Consider the following 25,045-nt stretch of genomic DNA (forward strand, 5'->3'; position numbering starts at 1 on the left):
GACATAGTCTTCCCAACGTGTCCTGGGTCTTCCCCGTGGCCTCCTACCGGCTGGACGTGCCCTAAACACCTCCCTAGGGAGGCGTTCGGGTGGCATCCTGACCAGATGCCCGAACCACCTCATCTGGCTCCTCTCGATGTGGAGGAGCAGCGGCTTTACTTTGAGTTCCTCCCGGATGGCAGAGCTTCTCACCCTATCTCTAAGGGAGAGCCCCGCCACCCGGCGGAGGAAACTCATTTCGGCCGCTTGTACCCGTGATCTTATCCTTTCGGTCATGACCCAAAGCTCATGTTCATAGGTGAGGATGGGAACGTAGATCGATCGGTAAATTGAGAGCTTTGCCTTCCGGCTCAGCTCCTTCTTCCCCACAACGGATCGATACAACGTTCGCATTACTGAAGACGCCGCACCGATCCGCCTGTCGATCTCACGATCAACTCTTCCCCCACTCGTGAACAAGACTGCTAGGTACTTGAACTCCTCCACTTGGGGCAGGGTCCCCTCCCCAACCTGGAGATGGCACTCCACCCTCACTGAATATTGCAGTGTTGCATTTCTTTTTCAGTTTATGAACTTACATTCATATTTTGTTGAAGTATTATTCATAAATATATTTATAAAGGATTTGTTGCTATTTTTAGAATATTTAAAAAAAAATCTCAAGTACCCCTTGGCATACCTTTAAGTACCCCCAGGGGTATGCGTACCCCCATTTGAGAACCACTGATGTAGGGCATGGATTGACACTTGACTGACACTTCTGAGTCTTTAACGCCACAGTGTGTGTGTGTTTGTGTGTGTGTGTGTGTGTGTGTGTGTGTGTGTGTGTGTGTGTGTGTGTGTGTGTGTGTGTGTGTGTGTGTAAATTAGCGTACACTGACAGATGATTTGTCTACTAATATACACGTTTTGTGGATATATTGAAAAATGTACTTTCTCAACTTCAAATATTTTAATTTGAGGGGGCTCTGCCCCCACTAGCACCTACATAAGACCGGTTCTGGTTGTAAAGATAAATACTTCAATATGATCAAGTTTTCAAAAGTAATTTGATTAAGGGGGATGCGGGAAATTCTGTCCTCCAAGGGGTCATGACACAAATTAGTTGAGAAGCTTGCCTAACGCAGAGTCTAAATATAAAAGTATAAGAGTGTGCAAATTAGGGTTGTACAGTATACCGGTATTAGTATAGTACCGCGATACCAATGAATCACATTTGGTACTTTACCGCATCTGAAAAGTACAGGTCCAGGTACAGGAGCGTATCTGGTCGATACTACTGTGATTACGTCGATATTTTTTGACATCACAACATCTTCTTATGTTCCATCCCTTTTCTACTGCTTATTCCCTTTGGGGTCGCGGGGGGCGCTGGTGCCTATCAGGGCTACAATCGGGCGGAAGGCAGGGTACACTCTGGACAAGTCGCCAACTCATCACAGATCTTCTTCTTTTTTTAAATTTTATTTATATTATGTTTATAAACTAAGAGAATATGTCCCTGAGCACATGTGGACTTTGAATATGACCAATGTATGATCCTGCAACTACTTTGTATCGGATTGATTTCTGGTATCATCCAAAACTAATGTAAAGTATCAAACAAGAGAAGAATAAGTGATTATTACATTTTAACAGAAGTGTGGATTGATATTAAAAGAGAAAGTAAGCAGATATTAACAGTAAATGAACAAGTAGATGAATAATTCATTTTCTACCACTTGTCCTTAATAATTTGGACAAAATATTAGAATGATAAATGACACAATATATTACTGCATACGTCAGCAGACTAATTATGAGCCTTCGTTTGTTTATTTACTACTAAAAGACAAGTTGTCTAGTATGTTCACTATTTTATTGAAGGACTTAACTGCGATGAGAAACATAGGTTTAATGTACCCTAAGATTTTTTGTTAAAATTAAGCCAATAATGCAGTTTTTTGTGGTTCCCTTTATTTAGAAAAGAACCAAAATAATTTTAGTACCGGTACCGGTACCAAATTATTGGTATCGGGACAACACGATTGCACACTATGAAATGACCTACCTTGCCAGAATGTGTGTTCAGTATTTGTCCAGCAGATGTCACTATATGTACACAATTAAAGTCAATAATAATTTCCGATTCAACTGTGGTTCCCAAACAGAACTGAAACAGATGATTATTTTTATAAATATTTTGTGTAAGGCAAGGTGACATGAAATTGCTAACAGGGTGTGGGTGTCTACTTTATTGTAGTTAGCATTACCATTCGCTGCATTGTAGCATATACCTTCACCACGGTTATCGAGAGAGAAAAAAAAAGCCTACATAAAGTTTATTTTAGGAATAGATGGAAATACAAAAAATGACAATATGAACCAAATAGTTGAACGTTTTAATGATTACTTTGTTAATATCGGAAAAAATCTGGAACAAAGAATTCCAAATGCAGATGATGGGTCAGTTGAGAACTTGAGTGAGCTCATAGACAGAAATCCCAATTCCATGTTTCTTAAGAAGGTGACAAAAGAAGAAGTCATCAAAATTGTAAAAAATTGTAAATCTAAGACCTCAACCGACTGTCATGAAATACATATGGTAACGATAAAAAAGGTTATAGAAGAAATTTCAGAACCTCTTACATACATCAGTAACGTATCATTTCTAACCGTATCATTTCAAATTCCCTGACAAAATGAAAATTGCAAAAGTTGTACCAATTCATAAGAACGGAAACATACACCAGTTCACTAACTACAGACCAGTTTCATTACTTCCAAAATTCTCCAAAATCATGGAAAAACTATTCAATAGCCGATTAGATTAATTTATCAACAATAGCTGGAAGCTCGTGGAGAACCAATTTGGATTTAGAGCAAATATCTCAACATCAATATCATTAATCACAATAACAGAGGAAATTACCAATGCAATAGACGGTAAAGAATGTGCGGCCGCAGTGTTCATGGATATAACAAAAGCATTTGGCACAATTAATCATGATATTTTAATACAAAAACTAGAACGATATAGCAACAGAGGTTTGGTATTGAACTGGGTAAGAAGCTATTTAACCAACAGAAAGCAATATGTGAAGATGGGTGAAAATATGTCAACACGGTTGGATTTATCTTGTGGTGTACCTCAGGGATCAATACTGGGACCAAGATTGTTTAATCTTTATATAAACGACATTTGTAAAGTGACAAAGGACTTGAAGTTAGTTTTTTTTGCAGACAACACAACTGCTTTCTGTTCAGGAGAGAACACACAGAAGATAATACAAATAATAACGGAAGAAAGGAACAAATTAAAAAAACGGTTTGATTAAAACAGACTATCTTTGAATCTCAGCAAAACTAAAATAATGCTATTTAGTAACAATAGAAAAGAGCATCGGACACAAATAAAAATAGACGGTGTAGATATTGAAAGGGTAAAAGAAACCAGATTTTTGGGAGTATTAATAGATGATCAAATGAGCTGGAAATCTCATATACAAAACATAGAACATAAGGTGGAAAAAAACATGTCAATAATGAATAAAGCAAAATACGTCCTGGGCCAAAAATCACTTTATATTCTCTGCTGATCGCTAGTGTTACCATATCTGAGTTATTGTGCAGAAATATGGGGAAACAACTACAAATGTGCGCTACACTCGTTAACTGTGTTACAAAAAAGATCAATTAGAATAATACATAATGTTGTATATAGAGAACATACAAACCCTTTATTTATTGAGTCAAAAATATTAAAGCTTGATGATTTGGTAAAATTGCAAACAGCTAAAATGATGTACAAAGCAAATTATAACCTGCTACCAAAGAATTTACAACAATTCTTCTCAACTAAAGAGGAGAAATATAACCTTAGAGGAAAATCTAATTTAAAACATTTGTATGCATGTACAACACTTAAAACCTTTAGCATATCAGTATGTGGAATTAAATTATGGAATGGATTGAGTAAAGAAGTTAAACATTGTACTGATATGATCCAGTTTAAGAGGTTGTTCAAATTAATAGTGCTTACAAAGTACAATGAAGAAGAATTATGATAAACACTTTCAACCCTATTGAAAATAAGATATTCTTCATCTCAGTATGTTAATAATGACTGAATTAATTAATTACGTATTAGAAAACTGTTGTATTACTCATTCACGGATGTCATTTTATTATAAAAGAGGTCAGTGGATGAATGTATATAATTGTAGACGCTCTGACGTGGGAAAGGGGTAGGATTAAATAAGCTTTGCTTCTTCCTACTCCTTTCCGGACATGATGTGATGTGAAATGATGTGGGATTGTTTGATGTGTTATGTTGTAAGTGTGTTCATGTTCGAAATTAACTAAGAAAGAAAGAAAAAAAGAATTACACTTTGCTGGAATCTGGAGTATAAATAATGCTTCATATAGTGAAAGAATAACTAGATCATGTGGGACGAGGAGGAACACCGAAAAGAAAGTAAAAGCATGAAGAGGTAGGAAGTCTGAATGTCACGGTGACTGTGGCGAAAGACCCACAATAGACGCCATCAGCAACACACACATACACACACACACACACACACACACACACACACACACCCGTGTCAAGTACACGCAACTGGTGTGCTGGGTCAGCTTTTTCTGACTCAGTGTACTCGCTCACTGGCCACTTCATTAGGTACATGAAATGACAGACAACAATTGGAAGCTATAGGTGTAAAGTGGCTATTGTTTCCTAAATGTAAAAATCATTATGTGTAACGTTGTATCATTATGTCACTTAAACAATGATGTATAATTTTTTTTTTGCATTCTAATTTGTAACAATCGGATCGTTCCAGGTGGCTAATAATACAGCTATTGGGAGCAATCCATCCTGCCGCTAAATCACTTTACAAATGCATCCAAAAACGTCAACAAAACTTAATTCATGTTCTGTAACCTCTTTAATTACCAAGCTGTAGTGACATAATTACTGTAAGAGCGAACAACTACGAATTCTTTCCAGCATAACGTAGACATGCTACGGTATTTGCCGTAAGTTAGCTTTTTTTATTAGCAGCTGAATGGGTTTTGAATTTGCAATATACAACACAACACAATAGCACATCAATCTGTACTGAAAAAACATGAACAATCATATTACAGTATCTGTAAAGTATTAGCCCACATTTCATGTTTTGTTTGTACACAGCTAGCTCAGCGGTGTATGTAGTTGTAATAAAAAGCATGGCGTCAGGATCATTATAGTGACTCACTAGATGGACAGTTGTCTGTTTGGTCCATCTGGTCGGTTGATTTTGGACAAGCACACTATTTATGTCAGCATAGCTTGGCTCCAAATTCCACATTTGCAGCGTCAAGTCACGCCGACTTCACTCTTTCAGCTTCTGTGTGCTCCAACGTCTTACCTTCTCTTTGTGCTCGCTTCTATAATAAGCAGTTCATCCTGCGTATGTTCAGCTTCAAAAAGATAAGGTTGTAAATTGTCCAAAAATAGCCATCTTTGTTGTCTTTTACCAAGTCTTCCAGGATTAGATGACACATGCATTTGTTGCCGTAAGTCGGAAGTGTGCTGCAACGGAAACGGAAATAAATACGCGGTTGAAAGGAGTTCCCGTGATACTCAGAATTGACAAAATACGGTAAATGGGGCGGTATAGCTCGGTTGGTAGAGCGGCCGTGCCAGCAATTCGAGTGTTGCAGGTTCGATCCCCACTTCTGTCATCCTAGTCACTGCCGTTGTGTCCTTGGGCAAGACACTTTACCCACCTGCTCCCAGTGCCACCCACACTGGTTTAAATGTAAAAAAAATTATATATTGGGTTTCACTATGTAAAGTGCTTTGAGTCACTAGAGAAAAAGCGCTATATAAATATCATTCACTTCACACTTCATTCACAAATATTGTACATATTGCTTATTGTTATGGACTTGTATGTTAAATGTATTGTTCTACACGTTTATATATATATATATATATATATATATATCTCATGTGTATATATGTATAATGTGTATATATATACTGTATATATATATATATAAAGATATATAATGTGTGTATATATATATAAAGATATATATGTATATATATATATATATATATATATATATATATACATATATATATATATACACACACACACGTATATACGTGTTCTTGTCTCTCATAATGATTGTGAACAAAAGGCAAAATGTGCAGTTCCCCTTTAAGTTGAAGTGGATAGTAATGTGTTTTTGGGGACATCTTTTGGTCACAATAATTCCCGATAAACTTATATAGTAAGCTTTGATAACCATATGACACAATAAGTTGAATGACACGGACACATTTGTTACTGGATACATTTTAATACCTTTCTGCGTTGGAGACTTTGTATGTGTAAGTAATATACAACTATAAATATTTAATACTTGTTTATATTGACAAATATGCTGTTTTAGACTGGAATATTGTTTAATTAAGGACACTTCTTACACATGTCTAGCTTGTGTGCTATTGTGCTTTGCTGTTGGGTAGCTGCTAGCTACTAGTAGCCTATAGACAACCATGTTTACATTTTGTAAATGACTTGACTAAATTACAGGGAAAGACCAACCTTCTGTGCTTATTGGAGGACATTTAGATGTTAACTGGCAGTCCAGCTTTGGACAAATAAACACATTGCAGGACTGCTTGAATGGGACATTATATCACACATTTTATATGCAAGCACATATTGCTTTAAGATTATGTCAAACTGAAATCTGATATCAATTGACACTCCTAGTTGTAACAGCGGCAAGGAGCAAACTGCTGAGTCGCTAATGTAATAGCACTAATGTAAACAACAGCAAGACAAACGTTACACAAGACTAACAATATTTTAAATCGCATGCAGAACTAAATAAAGCTGTTGGATGCTAACTCATTGTGATAATTTAAATGTACTTACTGTGTGACATTTACCCAGTACTACATCAGGAGGTTGCCTATGGCCGCAACTGTTGATGCCAATGTTTTTGAGCCTGTGCTGAATAAATAGAGACCCCTGTGTTTATTCACACACCCATCGACTTGCACACTTAATTGAATAGAGGGTTGATTGTAATACATGCCCGATAGTGTCAATCAAAACTGAGCGTTATTGTCTTTACTGTACACTTTGACTGTCCCCACATGGTAGACAATGACACGCACGCACCCACACACACTCACACAAGTTAATTATTAGCTAATTAAGAATGCATTGAGGGATGAGTAGCAATTTGTCCTTGATTACTGAACATAAAAGTAACTTTCACACCGCTTTATTAACCCCTCCGCCATGTTGTCATGGCAGCAGAAGATCTTAGTTTCCCACATGTATACATCATCATACACACAGATTTGTGCCTTGCATGACAAAAGTGACTTTTTCATATCGTCCTTGGTCATGTCACAGGTTTGTAAAGGAGACAATGGGGGTGCAGGGGGATTAAAATTAGGAAGTGCAATAAAAGCTAAAGATCAATATCGTTGGAATAATTAAACGCAGCTTCCTGCCGTTGCTAGGAGACGGGAGAGCGGGAGCCGGGGATGGGCTGGCAAAGATTGAGAATCCTTTTTTTGTTATGACGAGTGGTCCATCGCCGCTTTGTTAAAGAGTAACAATGGTGTTGTTATTATTGAAGATTAAATTCATCTCTTTGTTAGCACAAGAAAGACAAGAAGTCAGCTGGCACTGAAATCAATTAAGACACACAATGGGGATGAATGAAGATGCCTTCAAAGCATGTAACCAAGCAGCAGCCGAGTTGAACACAAGTCTGACTCTGCTTTATCTTTGTGTTAATGCTGAGATAGGCTTTGACTGAGCGATGGTGTCAATAAAAGAAAAGAAAAATGTCCATTGCAAGCCACAAAACTCAATTGTATTTTTTCTCAGCATTGTCACAGCACATTACAATAGCATTTATGGGAATTAGAGATACGTGGTTTGCGGTCTCATCCGCGGAGTCTGCGAATAAACCGCGGGTCGTGTGGGTGACATGACGAAAAAATAGATTTTAATTAGATTCGGGCGGGTGGCGGTTGAATCATCCGGAAATATTTGATATACATGGTTCTGAGATCGGTATCCTTTGCCATTCAAAGAACCATTTAAGAACCGTGTCACAAAGCGAAGAAGACAATAGGAGACACTAATATTCTCTAGAATGACTACCGGCAGTCTCCCAGATAATAAGTATTAGGGCGTGCTATGAAGTCATTGACTGTCGCCCTCAACAGCATGTACGAACTGCTTGTCAGTCCAGCAACATGTTGTGTTTGGCTTCCGCAGCAACACGCACACGACTGCAAGGCATACTGGGTGACCCAGAGTACACTAATGGTTGTGATATAAACAATTTTAACACTCTTAGTAATATGCGCCACGCTGTGAAGCCACACCAAACAAGATTGACAAACACATTTCGGGAGGACATCCTCCCAGTAACACAACATAAACGCAACACAGCAAATACCCAGAATCCTTTGTATCCATGACACCCCTGACTATTTTATACACCCCGCTTTTGTGTAATTTATATGTTGTAAAGTTGTATATTGATAGCTATTTTGTACACTATAGTATGAGTGATGAAGATTGATTCTCACATTCACGCATCTTCATACACAAAATTAGTTTAAATGCTTTTCACACATTTTTGACTCACACAAGGATTTATGTCAGCATTGATGCTAAAATACATTTTCAATGACAATTAGCATTGGTGATTAATAAGCATTGGTCTCTCAGCATTCACTTTTGTTTGTCATCATTCAATGACTTTACTCTCAGCATTCACATGGTAGCATTTACCTTATGTTCAAAGCTATTTCTCAGCATTCGAGCAGGACGTATCCTTATCCACAATTGTGTTCTGTCAGCATTCACACATTTTTACACAAAAATGCTATTTGAAAGTTTTCTTCTCACCATTCCCATCATTTTTGTGTATTTTAATGTTTATATGTTAGAAGATGTTTTGTACACTCGAGTATGAGTGATGGTGATTGTCTCCCAGTAGTCATACAGTTTGACTCACTAGCAATCAATGATGATGAAGTGTTAGGAAAGCGCATGGCTGCCGTTTAGTTACCCCAAGATGCAAGAACCAGGAGGATGATGAGCAGGTAAGATGACTTTAATTATCATCACACAGAAAAATGAAGCAGTCTTGCAATCAGAGGTTCCAAACAGAGTGTGTTATCTTTGAGCAATGAGGAGTGCTCGAGTGAAAACATAAATAGACATATGTTGATTGGCAGCAGGTGTGGACCGGCTGCCAATCAACGGCAGGTGAGGAGAAAACAGTGCTCCGTGGAACAAACAGGAAATTTAACAAAATAAGAGCACTGACGGGAAGTAAATACAAAAACAAGAAATACCAGTTGATCTGCCGTTTCTTTTCTTTTTCTCCTATGTCCCACCCCTCCTTGTGGAGGGGTTCCGGTCCGATGGCCATGGATGACGTACTGGCTGTCCAGAGTCGGGACCCAGGATGGACCGCTCGTCCAGAGCTGGGACCCAGGATGGACCGCTCGTCCAGAGTCAGGACCCAGAATGGACCGCTTGCCTGTATATCAGCTTGGGACATCTCTGCGCTGCTGATCCGCCTCCGCTTGGGATGGTTTCCTGCTGGCTCCGCTGTGGATGGGACTCTCGCTGTTGTGTTGGATCCGCTTTGGACTGGACTCTCGCGACTGTGTTGGATCCACTATGGATTGAACTTTCACAGTATCATGTTAGACCCGCTCGACATCCATTGCTTTCGTCCTCCCCAAGGTTCTCATAGTCATCATTGTCACCGACGTCCCACTGGGTTTGAGTTTTCCTTGCCCTTATGTGGGCCTACTGAGGATGTCGTAGTGGTTTGTGGTCTGGTTTGTGCAGCCCTTTGAGACACTAGTGATTTAGGGCTATACAAGTAAACATTGATTGATTGATTGATTGATTGATTGATTGAAATGAAGTGACAGATCGTCACATAAAGTATATCTTTATTTTTTCAAACGTTTTGTTTTTTGAAATTGTTTAACACATAGTTAATGGAAATGCAATACATTACAAATCAAATGTTCTTTTTTCCCCCACCCCCCAAAAAAAATCTGTCAAATAAAAAGCCACAAACAACTGCACTTCCGAATGGTCGTAATATTAAAGGTAAAGTTAAAGTACCAATGATTGTCACACACACACACATGGTGTGGTGAAATTTGTCCTCTGCATTTGACCCATCCCCCTGATGACCCCCTGGGAAGTGAGGGGAGCAGTGGTGCCGCGCCTGGGAATTATTTAGGGACGGCGTGGCGCAGTGGGAGAGTGGCCGTGCGCAAACCGAGGGTCCCTGGTTCAAATCCCACCTAGTACCAACCTCGTCACGTCCGTTGTGTCCTGAGCAAGACACTTCACCCTTGCTCCTGATGGGTGCTGGCAGCTCCCTCCATCAGTGTGTGAATGGGTAAATGTGGAAGTAGTGTCAAAGCGCTTTGAGTACCTTGAAGGTAGAAAAGCGCTATACAAGTACAACCCATTTATCATTTATTATGGTGATTTAACCCCCAATTCCAACCCTTGATGCTGAGTGCCAAGCAGGGAGGCAATGGGTCACATTTTTTTTATAGTCTTTGGTAAGACTCGGCCGGGGTTTGAACTCACAACCTACCGATCTCAGGGCGGACACTCTAACCACTAGGCCATATGGTGCAGCAATACACAACGGAAAACAAAAGGCTAATCAATCATCCACAATTCAACCACGTCTCAATCGGGGCCAAACTGTAGATGAGTCTCCTTTACAAATTTGAAGAAAGCACCCCATACTTCATGAAATTTCACAGAATTACCGTTCAATGTCAGCCTAGTTTTCTCCAATTTAAGGAAATAAAGAATATCTCTAATCCAGCAGGTGTGGCAGGGAGGCGCTGCAGCCTTCCAATTTAGCACAATTAATCTTCCAGCCAACAAAATAGTAAATGCTGCCAGATACTTTTTGAATTTGTTGAGTAGATGACAGAAAGGCTACCCTAAATAGTCCACTTAATTTGGTTCAACCATTTTGCCAATTACCAAAGACAAAAAATAAAAATGCATGTCCAATAACTGCACAGGGATAGGCAAAGCCAAAACATATGTATTAAGTTAGCTGTAGACAGTTGGCACTAATCCCTCGATTCAAGTATTCCGTCATACAGCTTAGCCAGTCGAACCTTGGTGTAATAAGTATGATGAGCGAGACAAGCGGTACAAAATGGATGGATGGATGGGTGGGTTTTAGCTTGCATTGAATAAGGCTGTGTTTAGCACAAATAGAAGACGTATGAACTCCAAATGACATCTCTGTCTAGCTTTCCTCAGATACGGTCACTCTTGAATCCTCACCTCAAAGTGACCTAAGTGAATTTAGAGACTCGGTGCATTAAAGCAAATCAGGTTATAAATATGAGTAATTGATCCTTTTAAAGTTGGAAGCGGTGTCAAAAACACATCTGAAACTGTGTCACTCTGCAAATCTGGAAGAAAAATGATTAGGGAGTGAAAGTGTAGCACAAAGTTTCTGGAAAGAGGCAAAAGTGTTGTCAATGTATAAAACTTTAATGATGTTGATCGTCAGACTTGACCATCTTAAAAAGGCACTATCGGCAAGAGAGGGAGGAAAAGCATGATTAGCAGTGATGGGTGCAAGACTAGAAATAGTTTGTAAGCCAAAATAGCGCTTAAACTGAACCCAAATTTATCGTAAAAGCAAATGTTAATAAGTGAATGGGAGAGTGAACCAGAGCCCTAAGAGATACTGGTTTAGTTGAGTTAGCGTCCATAATCAGCCATATCAAATACTTCATATTGCAGCCAATATTTGAAAATTCTAATGTTAGTGGCCCAGTAGCAAAACCTAAAGTTTGGTAGTGCTAATCCTCCCGACAATTTCGGTCTTTTTGGTAAATATTTTTGAAGTAACCTGTGAGTCGTTTGATTTCAAATGAAATCTAAAAACTGAATTTTAATTTACGAAAGAAGGACTGAGGGACAAAAGTGTTCTAGTGTGAGATCTTTCTCCCGCAAAATTGAAACAGGTATACCTCAGGGTAGTGTCTTGGGACCGGTACTATTCAGTCTATACATCAATGACCTACCAGATGTATGCACAGATATAGATTTACAGATGTATGCGGATGACACAGTCGTATACACATCTGGTAAGACATATACTGTAGTTGCTGAAAAGCTAAATTAGACGAAATAGCATCTTGGCTGGCATCATCCTGTTTAACTTTGAACACTAAACAGACTAACTCTGTCTGCTACTCCATAAAAAAGCAACCTAAAACAAACCTAAATATAAAAATGAATGATGAGGTCATTGAACAAGTACCTGAAGTCAAATATTTGGGCATAATCATAGACTATCAGCTGAATTTTAAAAGTCACATTAGGAAAATGTGTAAAACCCTGAAGGCCAACCTAGGCTGTTTTAAGACCATAAGAAACTGCTTAACTCTCAGCTATGCTTTTACTTTTATGAATTCAATGATTCTTTCACACATATCTTATGGCTTAACTACATGGTCCCAGGCACACCAGTCATCAATCAAGACCATTGAGTGTCTTTACAACCGCACCTTGAAAGTCCTAGATAAGAAGAGTATACGATATCATCATTGCCAAATTTTTACCAAATACAATATTTTAAGTTTTACCAATTTTATTTTGTTACATACAGTCAAATTGTTTTTTAAATGCTTGGATAACTCTGCTCCCCAATTGCTCTGCAAGGCAATTACAAGACTGCAAAGTGGTACCAGATCTACCACCAGAGCAATGTCAAAAGGCAAGTGTTGCTTTCCGTTCCGTAGAACATTGCCCAGACTGCCTTTTCAATAAAAGGACCACAACTATGGAACTCTTTACCTGACACTTTGAAAAGTATATCTGCACTTTCAAAAAACAAACACAATTCTGGCTAGTTGAGCAGCAATCGTGTTCCGATATTTAGTTCTTACTAATTTGTACTAATTGTTTTTTATCTAGTGTTGTTATTATTATTATTATTATTATTATTATTATTATTGGCTTTTATCTAGTTTGCACTTTGTCTGTATTATTTCTATTATCATTATTATCAACTAATTTTTTATTTTTTTATTTTATTTTCCTATTTTAATGATGTTGGATCTATGTTGTTGTTGTTGTTGGGGACAAGTGTTGTAAATTAGTTTTGGTTACAAACACTATAATGCATACATTGGATAACTGTTTCAGATGTCTATGTTTTTTGTATCCGTCCCTATTTCAAATAAACCCTAATAATACACTGGAGCAAAGTGCATTCATTCTAACTGAGTTGACACTGGCCACTGTAGATAAATCAAATAAGGACCTGTGATCAAAACCTCCCTGGATTATGGACAACTGTGGAACAAAGTTGGCTTTATAAAGCTCTGCAAGCGTATGTGACCTGGATGCCCAAATATGTGAAACTTTGCGAGGCAATTTTAAAGGGAAAATTGAGCAGACAAATCTAAAGAAAATATTTGACTTTTACCCAAGTTAAATTTGTAGCCAGACACATGTACAAAAGCTTAGAGAGTACTACCTTAGGCAGCCAGGACCAAGACGGAGATGTCCGAGACATGTAAAAGGTCATCTGCATGATAAAATACATTTTTCATGTCAATAAGCATTGCTGCGAAAGCCTGTCTCACGACATTCAAACATTGTTCACAAATCCTGACCTCAAGACTTCCTCAATATTCACACTTGTTTAGTGTATTATAGTGTTTGTGTTCAAATCTTATTTTTAGTAATTATTTTGACTCATGATATCGCTCACGTATATATTCGTCTCTCGGCATTCACGTTTTCTTCCAGCGTTGACACAATTTCGACACAATAGTCAATGTGTGAGTGTACTATAGACACTAAAAAACATTGTTATTGAAAATTAGCAGGAATGTGCCATTGAAACAGCCATCCATCCATTTACTACCGCTTATTCCCTTTTGGGGTCGTGGGGGGTGCTGGCGCCTATCTCAGCTACAATCGGGCGGAAGGCGGAGTACACCCTGGACAAGTCGCCACTTCATCGCAGGGCCAACATAGATTGACAGACAACATTCACACTCACACACTAGGGCCAATTTAGTGTTGCCAATCAACCTATCCCCAGGTGCATGTCTTTGTGGGTGGGAGGATGCCGGAGTACCCGGAGGGAACCCACGCATTCACGGGGAGAACATGCAAACTCCACACAGAAAGATCACGAGCCTGGGATTGAACCCAGGACTGCAGGACCTTCGTATTGTGAGGCAGACGCACTAACCCCTCTGCCACCGTGAAGCCCATTGAAACATGTTTTTGTTAAACTGTTGCATTAAATGAATCATGTTTTTGAGGCATAAGGTAACATACTAATACAGTTTATATTACTGTTAGTAATTGCTGTACTGTACCTTTAAATGGTGTCATTGTGGTGAGGGGGTGAGAAGGAGTAAAAAAAGGGGTTTTGTTGCAAGCAGCTCTTCCTCTCTGTGATGAAGAGGAGGAATGCTGAGTGCTGACCTTACAAGAGGAGACGCACCCTTCTTTCCAGGAATTGTACTTTTTCTTGCTTTTGTCTTGACGCGCGGCAAGGAGTCAAATGAGGGACATCACTAATGAGACACTTTTTAGGACTTGGGGCCAAGCGCTGTGCTGAGCGTCTCAAGGGAATGTTCTTCCATTGCCTATCCGAGGAATAGATTTACTTTATCATTTTACTGCCATTGTCTAATGCTGTTCTGATTTCTTGCTGAGTATAAATTGCATTGTTTATTGGACTGTTTATGATTTATTTCCCTTTTATTGAGCTCCAGCAGCCACTTGTCTTGCTCTTGTGATCGAATTGAAAGTAAAAGATGGCACAGAAGGAGGGAGGAACAGAGCAGTGGTGTTTGAAGACCGGGGACAATTTTGGGGCCAAAGCCATGCCGGGGGCCCCCGCGCCAGGGGGCGGAGTGGTGGTGGGGGTCCGCGAGAAGAAGGGACCCCTGAGGGCCGCCATACCCACAATGCCCTTCCCTCTGGCGGTCATCTGCCTCTTCTTCAACACCTTCATTCCAGGACTTGGTGAGTTTGTAATGAGTGTTCATGTTTAAAAGGAGTGGAAGCAGGGAGGGTTGAAAATAGTGAAACAGGACACTGACAGGGCTCAAAAGACTGCCATGATGCAGCAAACCACCAGCTAAATATAACAAAAAGATAAATATAAAACACGTTTGACTTAACACAACAGCTGTTGTTTTGTTCATTAGCTTGAAAGATTAAAAAAAAATCTAACATCTGTCTTTCATAAGCACTCAACCAATTAAATGCAACTAAACTAATAAAAGAAGTGGGTGGAGATTTCTTAAATGGGTGGAGACTCGTGGACTAGTATAGGGTTTAAGCCAGTGGTTCTTAACCTTGTTGGAGGTACCGAACCCCACCAGTTTTATATGCGCATTCCCCGAACCCTTCTTTAGTGAAAAATAAATTATTTTTTTTTTCAAATTCAAGAAAAACTTATTGTTTTTTATTGGTGCACAAAATGAGCCGTGAATGAACATCACCTTGTTCACAGAACAAAACCAACACAGTGAATGATTTCACAACAGTTTACACTCCTTACACGCATTACCATGAATTGATTAACATGGACCCCGACTTAAACAAGTTGAAAAACCTATTTGGGTGTTGAGTATTAAACTCTGCGACTGTTTTTTTGGATATTGACCACTTTGGGGTTCCGGTCAGAGAACACACGGTCATCATTTAGACTCTTCCAACTTTAATGGTGCATATTGGGTTATATTAGGTGCAGCTAGTATCTGTAAACCACAAACAAACACCCATCAACATTTATATATTTATCTAAACAACAATATTTATATATATTATGCCTATAGATATGCTCTAAGTAAAGTACTAGAGACATAATATATTGCATTTTCACAATGGCACATGAACTACCCACATTAGTAGCATCAATGCTATCCTAAACAGGGAGATGTTAGCTCGTAGCATTCTGACAACACAGCACTAATAATATAAATAAAACACCAGTAAATGTTACACAAACACAGTGATGTCTATTAATAAACTAAATGATTCTTATATAATAATTAACATACTCACATCGTCAAGGACTAGAGCACCGATTAAACATAACAGAGAAACAAGTCAGCACACATTAACACACGTCAAACGGGAAGCGGAAGTGACACCTACAGGAAGGAAGCGGAAGTGACACTGTCAAGAAATGCTTCAAAATAAAGTATTTGAAACGTAACTAATATGGAGAATTCTTAACAGCCACCCCCACATTTGTATAACAAATGTGTAACTACCGGAATTCTTCAAGTGTCCTTACTGTCATCCTCTAAACTTGGAAGTGGGATCAAGCGAGCTACAGGTCTGGTGTAGACTTTACTCTTGACCATTACCTCAGCAGTCCTAACCTGTCCGTCTTGACTCGGAATGGTTTTAACCACTTTGCCGATGGGCCACTGTGCTTTTGGAAGTGAAGGGTCCACTATCAAAACTACAGTGTTGTTGGTTAAATTTTCGGAAGACCTTTGCCATTTTGACCTGGTCTGCAAAGTGGGTAGGTAGCTGCGGATGAAGTGGATCCAAAACTGATCCACAAGTGTTTGGCCGCCCCATGACAGCTGGGACGTAAACTACTTGCGGCAGTGCAGAATCTCGCCGCCCCATGAGAAGGATGTTTGGGGTGATTGGGTCCAGATCAGAAACATCAGATGATACGTACCCTAGGGGTTTTGAGTTCAGTATTCCCTCCACTTCTACTAGAATTGTGTGCAAGACATCTTCTGTGACTGACTGCCCTCCCACTGCGACTTGGAGACTGGCCTTGATGGATCTAATTTCACTTTCCCATGCCCCACCAAAATGAGGGGCATTTGGAGGGTTGAATTTGAAGTCAATCTGATATTCTGTCAGTTGCTCTCTTAGCTGAGGTTCCATCCCTGCAAACACTGTCCTGAGTTCTCTTTCTGCTCCTCGGAAGTTGGTCCCACAATCTGACAGTACCTCTCTTGGTCTTCCCCTCCTGGCAATGAACCGACGTAGAGCGAGAAGGAATGCATCGGCATCCATGGAGTTGATTTGCTCGATGTGAACTGCTCGAGTTGTAAGACACTTAAAAATGACACCCCACCGCTTCTCTGATCTTCTGCCCACTTTGACCAGATAAGGTCCAAAACAATCCACACCTGTTGAATGGAATGGTGGACAGAGAAGTCTGAGGCGTTGCGGTGGCAGATCTGCCATCCTTGGGACTGTCGGTTGAGCTCTCCAGCGTTGACAAGATGGGCAATTGGGCTGATGGTGCCTGACAGCTTGACGTCCTCGTAAAATCCAGTAATGTCTCCGAAGTTCTGCATACACTCGCTCTGTACCTGGGTGCAGAAGACGTTCGTCCATGTCCTTGATGAGGAGTTTAGTTATCTGATGTTTTGGGTCCAGCACAATAGGATGGATCTCTTCTAGGTCCGGGTTCTGGAGTCGTCGCAGCCTACCCCCAACTCGAATTAACCCTGCAGTTGAGTCCCACTCACGGGAGAGGCACGCTAGACGTGTTTTAAGAGATATGATGTCTGCGGGAAAGGTTTGAACTTGACATCTTCTTAGCAACTGAAACTCAGCTTCTTGGGAGCTGATTGTCTGACTGTGTGTCGAACCTTCTGGTGCTTCCTGTCCCGCCTGCTGAGTGACTTTTACTAATTCTTTCCAGGTATTGAATGGAGAGGCATCCGGAATATTATTGTCGCTTTGCACTTCTGCAAGACCACAGAAGGTGATGCTCTTTCGTTCGGACAAAGTCAGGGTTGAATCTTTCTCCGGTCTTTTTGGCCAGTATTCCGCACTTTGCCTGAGAAATGGGGGTCCTTGACTCCAGCGCCCATCTGCCGCAAGTTCCAGAAGTGGTTTCCCCCTGGTGATGTCATCAGCAGGATTGTTGTGAGTGTCAACATACCGCCAGGATTGTCGATCAGTCAGCTCCTGTATCTCTGAGACACGCGTTCCAACAAAGACCTTGAAGCGACAAGAGTCCGACTGGAGCCACTCCAGAACAGTGGTGGAATCCGACCACAGGGTCGTCCTTTGAAGAGGGAGATTCATCTCTGTTTTCAAAACCTTGGCAAGCTGAGTTCCAGCTAATGCTGCACAGAGCTCCAAGCGAGGCATGGATTGCTGCCTTTTCGGAGCTACCCTTGATCTTGCCATAACGAACGAGGTGAAAATGACGTCTTTAGTCTGTAGTCTGACATAAGCAACTGCCCCATATGCTCGTTCAGAGGCATCACAAAAGATGTGGAGATCATACTCGGGACCAGTGGTTGGGATTGGTGTGTAGCAACGTGGTATGGATAATTTATCTAGATGTTGGAGTTCACTCTCCCACTGCTTCCAGGCCTCCTGCAGGGCTTGTGGTAAGTCGGAGTCATCCCAGCTTCTCTGCTTGGACCATAACTGCTGGATGAGAACCTTGGCACGGGTCGTATATGGTACTATAAACCCCAGGGGGTCATACTGACTGGCTAGCACCTGATATGCAGTCCTCATGGTCAATATGGTATGTTCGATGTTTCTACATTGATAGCCAAGGGTGTCAGTAGCACAGTTCCATCTCAGGCCTAAAGCAGGCTCTTGTGGCTCAACTCGGTTCTGGCTTAGCCACTGCTCTGTGGTAGTCGATCTTCCTTCAGCAGGGACTTGGGCTAACACCTCTGGTTGGTTACTTGCCCATTGTCGGAGGTCAAATCCTCCTTCTGCCATCACTTTGCGCAACTGAGTCACCTGCTGTGCAGCCTCAGATATGTCGGTGAAACTCTTTAAGCAATTATCCACATAGAAACTTTGCTCCACTAATTTAAGAAGTCCTGGATTTCTGTGTTGGTGACTCCGAGCAAGTTGCTGCAGAGCAAATATTGCACAGCACGGGCTGCATGTCGTTCCGAATGGAAGCACTTGCCATTCATAAACGTCTGGCGGGTTTTTGCTGCGCAAATCTCTCCAGATAAACCGAAGGAGTGGTCTATCTTCAGGGAGAAGACGGATCTGATGAAACATTGCTCGGATATCTCCACTTACAGCTACCGGGTGCTGTCTGAACCGAAGAAGAACACCTAACAATGATGGTCCCAGTGTAGGCCCAGGGAGGAGTTGGTCATTCACAGACACTCCCTGATGTCGAAACAAGCAGTTGAAGACAAGTCTTGCCTTCTCGTTGTGGAACACAAGATGATAGGGAAGATACCAGGCTTCATTGGACTGTTCTGTTTCTTCATGCGAGAGCTTCTTGACATACCCTGCTTGAATGAGCTTAGTGATCTCAGCAGAAAAAGGAGTGACTTTCTCTGGATTCTTCTTGAGCCTTTTCTCTGTGTTTCTCAAGTGTGCCATGACGGTGGATATGGAACTGTTGAGTTTAGGCATATCTTTCTTTCTTAGGAGGGGTGTTGCAAAGCGCTGTACACCCTCTATGTCGACTCGCTGAGTTCTTGTCTCCAATAGGGTTATTGCTTCCTGATCTTCACGAGAGCGAACAACAATCTTTTCGTTCCTGAAAGGCAAAACATCAAGTTGCCATAACTTTTCCACATTACGGAACAAGATGTCATTGGGAGTGGCAATTGAGGTAAATAGACAATTGTGTTGAGCTTTGTCCTTGTGTTCTTTCCTCCGCCCCTTGTAAAGTCCATCCAAGTGCTGTGTGGATGGCTATGGGCCCTCCATTATTTCCCTGGCGGATTGGCTTTGTTGCAGTGATCAGGTGCACATTGTCTGACCCGATTAACACTAGGGGGCGTGCATTGGAGAAAGGTTGCAACGAAATCCCACGTAGATGTGTATATTTCTTCTGAAGTCTCTGAACTGGGTAGGTCTGCTCCATCAGATCCAGACCTTGTGCAGTAAATGCACCTTGCACTTTGTACCGTTTCCCTGGGTTCTTTATTGGGGAGATCTCAAAGTCAACTGTTAAACCCTTGAGGTGGGTAAGGTCTGTGCGCATGGTGCGCAGGGCAAGAATTTCATGTTGGCCAGGCAAGTGTAGATGTTGGGCTGCGTCAGGTAAAATCATAGTTCGTTGGGCCCCATCATCTAAGACAGCAAATGTCTCCATTGTTTTTGAATTATGGTGCAGCAATACAGGGACAACTTTCAGGAGCACTCTACTTGAGGTGATGCTGGGAGTCAAATAGACACGACTCTCGGTGGGAGTCATCTGGGTGTCTTCAGTATACCTTTGAGCTACATCGTGGAGAACTTGGAGGTGGATACCATTGCAATCGCTGGAGGGCTTCTTGAGAGTACATGCGTCAGGTGCATGAGCACGTGCACATCTCCAACATCGTGCTTCTTCTACTATCCATTTATCCAGGTGCGCCGCAGAATGCTTTCTGATCTGTTGACAGCGACTAATATAGTGTTCCTTGCTTTTGCAGAAGAGACAATGCATTTTGTTAGTTTTGTTGGTCTCAGCAGGAGCGTGCTTAATGGAGGCACCCTGTCGTGTTGGCGCTGCTCCAAGATATACAGTTGTAGCTTGACCTTTGACCCTGAAGGGACCCCTTTCTGTTGTGCTCCCCGAGGGCTTCTCCTGTTGATAGCGTTGCACCAATCTGCTGGAGAGGCGCTGCTTTTGTGCTTTGCCTTGAAGCCATCCATTTAGGTCCTGCAGGTTGTAGGGGTTTAGACTTGTGCCATTTAATTTCCCTTGCAACTGTAGATGCTCGATGAATCCATCTCTGTGGTACTTTGGCAGCTTGCTAAGTAGGCGATCAACATGTGAGCAGCAGTTCAGTTCCATGCCTTGTGGTCCCTCTAAGGAGAGCAGCATGCTCACTAGGAGATGGACACGCAGAGCAAAGCTCTGAAAGGTGCGGGCATCTGTCGGCTTGACATCCGGGGAGGTCAGAATGGCTGCTATTTCGCTTTGAGCAAGCTGATCTGGCTGTCCATACTGTAACTGCAAAGCTTGCATGGTGGCTGTATATGGGTATGGATGGTGGTGGCATGACTGACCTATCATTTGCGCTTCTGGAAACTTGAGATGTTCAAGTAGCACATGATATTTGTAATTTTCACTTAAGTCTGTATGGGGTTCGAATAGGTTACAAAGAGCAAGCTTGAGGTTAGCGAACTCTCTTTCACTATCTGCAGTAAAATCTGGAATTTTAGGTTGTGGCACCCCGTAAGTTGAGCGTTGTGGCACACCATATGTTGAGCGTTGTGACAAGTTAGTGTGTAATGGGGGAACATTGTGACTTGACAGCATCTGTGGCTGATAGACTGTGGGCATGCTACCCTCTAGTGGTGAAGTGTATAATGGGTACTGAGGTGTTGTTACTGCCGTGAGCCCTGGGAGGTGATGAAATACGTTTGCACCTGAGTAAGCGTCAGGTATTGCAGGTGGAAAGGGATGACGGAGCACATTCGGGGGGTTGTAAGAAGTAACTGCAGGTGTACAGGTTGCTGTAGTGAGTTGATGATCGGCTGGTTGGATGCATTCTTCGGATTTGCCACAGTAATGAGGAGGGCCCTTGAGTTGTAGTAAACATGTGCCTTTGCTGGGGAGTTGTTCCTGATGTACAGCAGGAGACACCATTCCATATGAAGCAACAGAGGAGGGGGAGCTTGGGCATTGTGGTGTGAATGCTTGTGTTAATGTAAGTGGGGAACCAGCTCTCTCACATGCAGCTGCGGGAACGATGTCCACTTTATTAGTTTCATTCCCTGACACTGAATGTGTGCTTGCTGTTATACATCCCCCAAGTGGATTCTTTACAAAGTTCAGCTGCTTTGGTACTGATTCCGGTGAGTGAGGATGTGAAATGGAAATTGCAGCACAACTGTCGCTCACTGAAGGAGGTTGTGCTGGTGAAGGCTCATTGTGAAGGTCATTTCCATCCATTTCTTCTTCCATGAGGAATGATGATATGTGTTCCATCAGCAGTTGTCGTCGCCGTTGTCTGCTCTCACATTGGCGGAGTTTAGCAGTAAGTCGAGTCATTTCATCCGTCTCCTCCTTTTCCTTTACTGATACTGATTCCATTAGTTTCCTGAGTGAAGAAACATTCAGCATTTCGACTGACGTGGCACGATGTGAGGTTACTCCGTCATCTATTTGAAGCAATGCATCTGCTTGGCTACTGTTCACTGCGGCCGCTGCTCCTCTCTGCTCCTCCATCTCGGCAGGGGGGGAGGAAAGGGCAGGTCGCTGCACATTATAGGCAAGGATGTAGTCTTCAAGATGTTTTGGGGTACGGCGTTTCCTCACCGATCGGTCTCGTACAACAGGATGGAATGGAGAAGCAGATTCATCCTCTGATGACATTTCCATTGTAGCCAATTATATCCGGCTCGAAGGACCTTTGTTGAGTATTAAACTCTGCGACTGTTTTTTTTGGATATTGACCACGTTGGGGTTCCGGTCAGAGAACACACGGTCATCATTTGGACTCTTCCAACTTTAATGGTGCATATTGGGTTATATTAGGTGCAGCTAGTATCTGTAAACCACAAACAAACACCCATCAACATTTATATAATTTATCTAAACAACAATATTTATATATATTATGCCTATAGATATGCTCTAAGTAAAGTACTAGAGACATAATATATTGCATTTTCACAATGGCACATGAACTACCCACATTAGTAGCATCAATGCTATCCTAAACAGGGAGATGTTAGCTCGTAGCATTCTGACAACACAGCACTAATAATATAAATAAAACACCAGTAAATGTTACACAAACACAGTGATGTCTATTAATAAACTAAATGATTCTTATATAATAATTAACATACTCACATCGTCAAGGACTAGAGCACCGATTAAACATAACAGAGAAACAAGTCAGCACACATTAACACACGTCAAACGGGATGCGGAAGTGACACCTACAGGAAGGAAGCGGAAGTGACACTGTCAAGAAATGCTTCAAAATAAAGTATTTGAAACGTAACTAACATGGATAATTCTTAACATTGGGTGTTACCATTTAATGGTCAATTGTACAGAATATGTACTGTACTGTGTAAACTGTACTGTTTCATATAATGTATTATCTTTCTTTGCAATCTGCTAGTAAAAGTTTCAATCAATTAATCAAAAAACCTGCAAATCCGATGGAAAATTGTTTGGGGGTATCCATAATACGCCGACAGGGAGAAGTTTTTATTTACCCGATAATTCGGATGTGTCTATGGCGGAGGCTCCTCCGAACCCCTGAGGCCTACTCACCGAACCCCTAGGGTTTGATCGAACCCTGGTTTAAGCATAGGACAACTAGCAGGGGGCCATGTTTGACCATAGGTGCAGGAGAAAATTATTAAAAAAGTGGTTGTCAAAGTTTTTTTCACCAAGTACCACCTCAGAAAACACTTGCCTCTCTTAGTACCACCATAACGACTCCCATTAAAATACGACTGTGTAGTAGGCCCAATTAGTCATTAAAAACAAGGCAGAGGTTTTGTTGAACAAGTATATTTCATGTTTTTGCCACTGTAACATTAGACACAGTTTGAACAGTAACACTGTGATAACAGCTCCGGTCACATCATTACAATATATGATTGAGTGATTATTCGGGGTACCACTAGATGGAGCCTGTGTGCCACCAGTTCTAGATGTACCTCAGTTTGAGAACCCCTGGGTGAGATGATTAGCGAGACTAGCCAATGCAAGAATGACTTAATGTCCACATTTTAATTCAAGTTTTTGATGTCATCCTCTGTCAGGAAGTAACATTGGACAAACATCCAAACAAAACAAAGTTATATTTTTACATATACTAGATCAGGGGTGCCCACACTTTTTCTGCAGGCGAGCTACTTTTCAATTGACCAACTCGAGGGGATCTACCTCATTTATATATATAATTTATATTTATTTATTTATGAAAGAGACATTTTTGTAAACAAGTTAAATGTGTTTAATTATTATACAAGCATGTGTAACACATATAGATGTCTTTCTTTCACGAAGACAAGAATATAAGTTGGTGTATTGCCTGATTCTGATGACTTGCATTGATTGGAATCAGACAGTAATGATGATAACGCCCATATTTTCAAATGGGGAGAATAAAAGTTGTCCTTTCTGTACAATACCACATGAAAGTGGTTGTTTTTTGGCATCTAATTCATCCAGCTTCCATACACTTTACAAGAAAAACATTGGCGGCAAATTCCGTAGCTTGCTTGATTGACATTCACGGCACCCGAGGGTCTTGTGAGATGACGCTGGCTGCTGCCAGTTCATTATTATGAAAAAATGAGAGAGAGGAAGGCGAGAAACACTTTTTATTTCAACAGACTTTCGCGCCGTCCCTTCCGTCAAAACTCTAAAGGCCGACTGCACATTTCCTATCTTCACAATAAAAGCCCTGCTTCATGCTGCCTGCGCTAACAAAATAAGAGTCTCGGAAAGCTGGCGTGCACAAGTGATGTGCACGCCAGCTTCCTGAGGGATCGCTTGTGCACGCCAGTTTTCCGAGACTCTGTATTTAGTTAGCGCAGGCAGCATGAAGCAGGGCTTTTATTGTGAAGATAGGAAATGTGCAGTCGGCCTTTAGAGTTTCGACGGAAGGTACGGCGCGAGAGTCTGTTGAAATAAAAAGTGTTTCTCGCCTTCCTCTCGGTCATATTTTAATAATAATGATCTTGCAGCAGCCAGCGTCATCTCACAAGACCCTCCGGTACCGTGAATGTCATTTAAGTGACGTCTTGGTGAAGATTGATGATCACTAATTTTTAGGTCTATTTTTTTTAAAAGCCTGGCTCGAGATCGACTGACACACCCCCCGCGGTCGACTGGTAGCTCACGATCGACGTAATGGGCACCCCTGTACTAGATAAATTAACTTGCACTTTTTGTCGTTTAAATCAGAACAGTTCTCCCCAATTCTGTTATCGTACATCAGTCTCCACAAACCAGGAAGTTGCATGTATAGCTTGTAACAGAAAAAATTATAAAAATACAGCCTTTCGTAAACATTTTTTACACT

At 41.2% G+C, this 25,045-nt stretch overlaps 2 protein-coding genes across 3 annotated transcripts in view; one reads left to right on the top strand and one right to left on the bottom strand.

Annotated features, from left to right (window-relative positions):
- Positions 1-9,125: 9,125 nt before the first annotated feature.
- Positions 9,126-19,466, bottom strand: LOC133553236 (uncharacterized). 2 transcript variants are annotated; one of them, XM_061901207.1, is made up of 2 exons: positions 16,140-19,466; positions 9,126-13,632 (listed from the first exon to the last, which is right to left on the bottom strand). In XM_061901207.1, exon 1 carries the CDS (start codon positions 19,461-19,463, stop codon positions 16,488-16,490), a length of 2,976 nt encoding a protein of 991 aa, XP_061757191.1. In that variant the 5' UTR covers positions 19,464-19,466; the 3' UTR covers positions 9,126-13,632; positions 16,140-16,487. The 2 variants fall into 2 exon arrangements, with proteins under 2 accessions (XP_061757191.1, XP_061757190.1); XM_061901206.1 differs by lacking the exon at positions 9,126-13,632 and adding an exon at positions 15,773-15,832.
- The window catches only part of stum (stum, mechanosensory transduction mediator homolog), a 47,020-nt gene continuing 36,469 nt past the window's right edge, over positions 14,495-25,045 (top strand). The window contains exon 1 of the mRNA XM_061901208.1: positions 14,495-15,092. Coding sequence (XP_061757192.1) covers positions 14,882-15,092 — 211 coding nt within the window. The 5' untranslated portion in view covers positions 14,495-14,881. The remainder of the gene's footprint in view (positions 15,093-25,045) is intronic.

The sequence above is a fragment of the Nerophis ophidion genome, linkage group LG05 (genome assembly GCF_033978795.1).
Source record: "Nerophis ophidion isolate RoL-2023_Sa linkage group LG05, RoL_Noph_v1.0, whole genome shotgun sequence".
In the NCBI taxonomy this organism is placed as follows: domain Eukaryota; kingdom Metazoa; phylum Chordata; class Actinopteri; order Syngnathiformes; family Syngnathidae; genus Nerophis; species Nerophis ophidion.

Bases quoted from the DNA above. Each gene is read 5' to 3' on its own strand.
- LOC133553236 (XM_061901207.1), bottom strand. From the start codon at position 19,463: ATGCCTAAACTCAACAGTTCCATATCCACCGTCATGGCACACTTGAGA.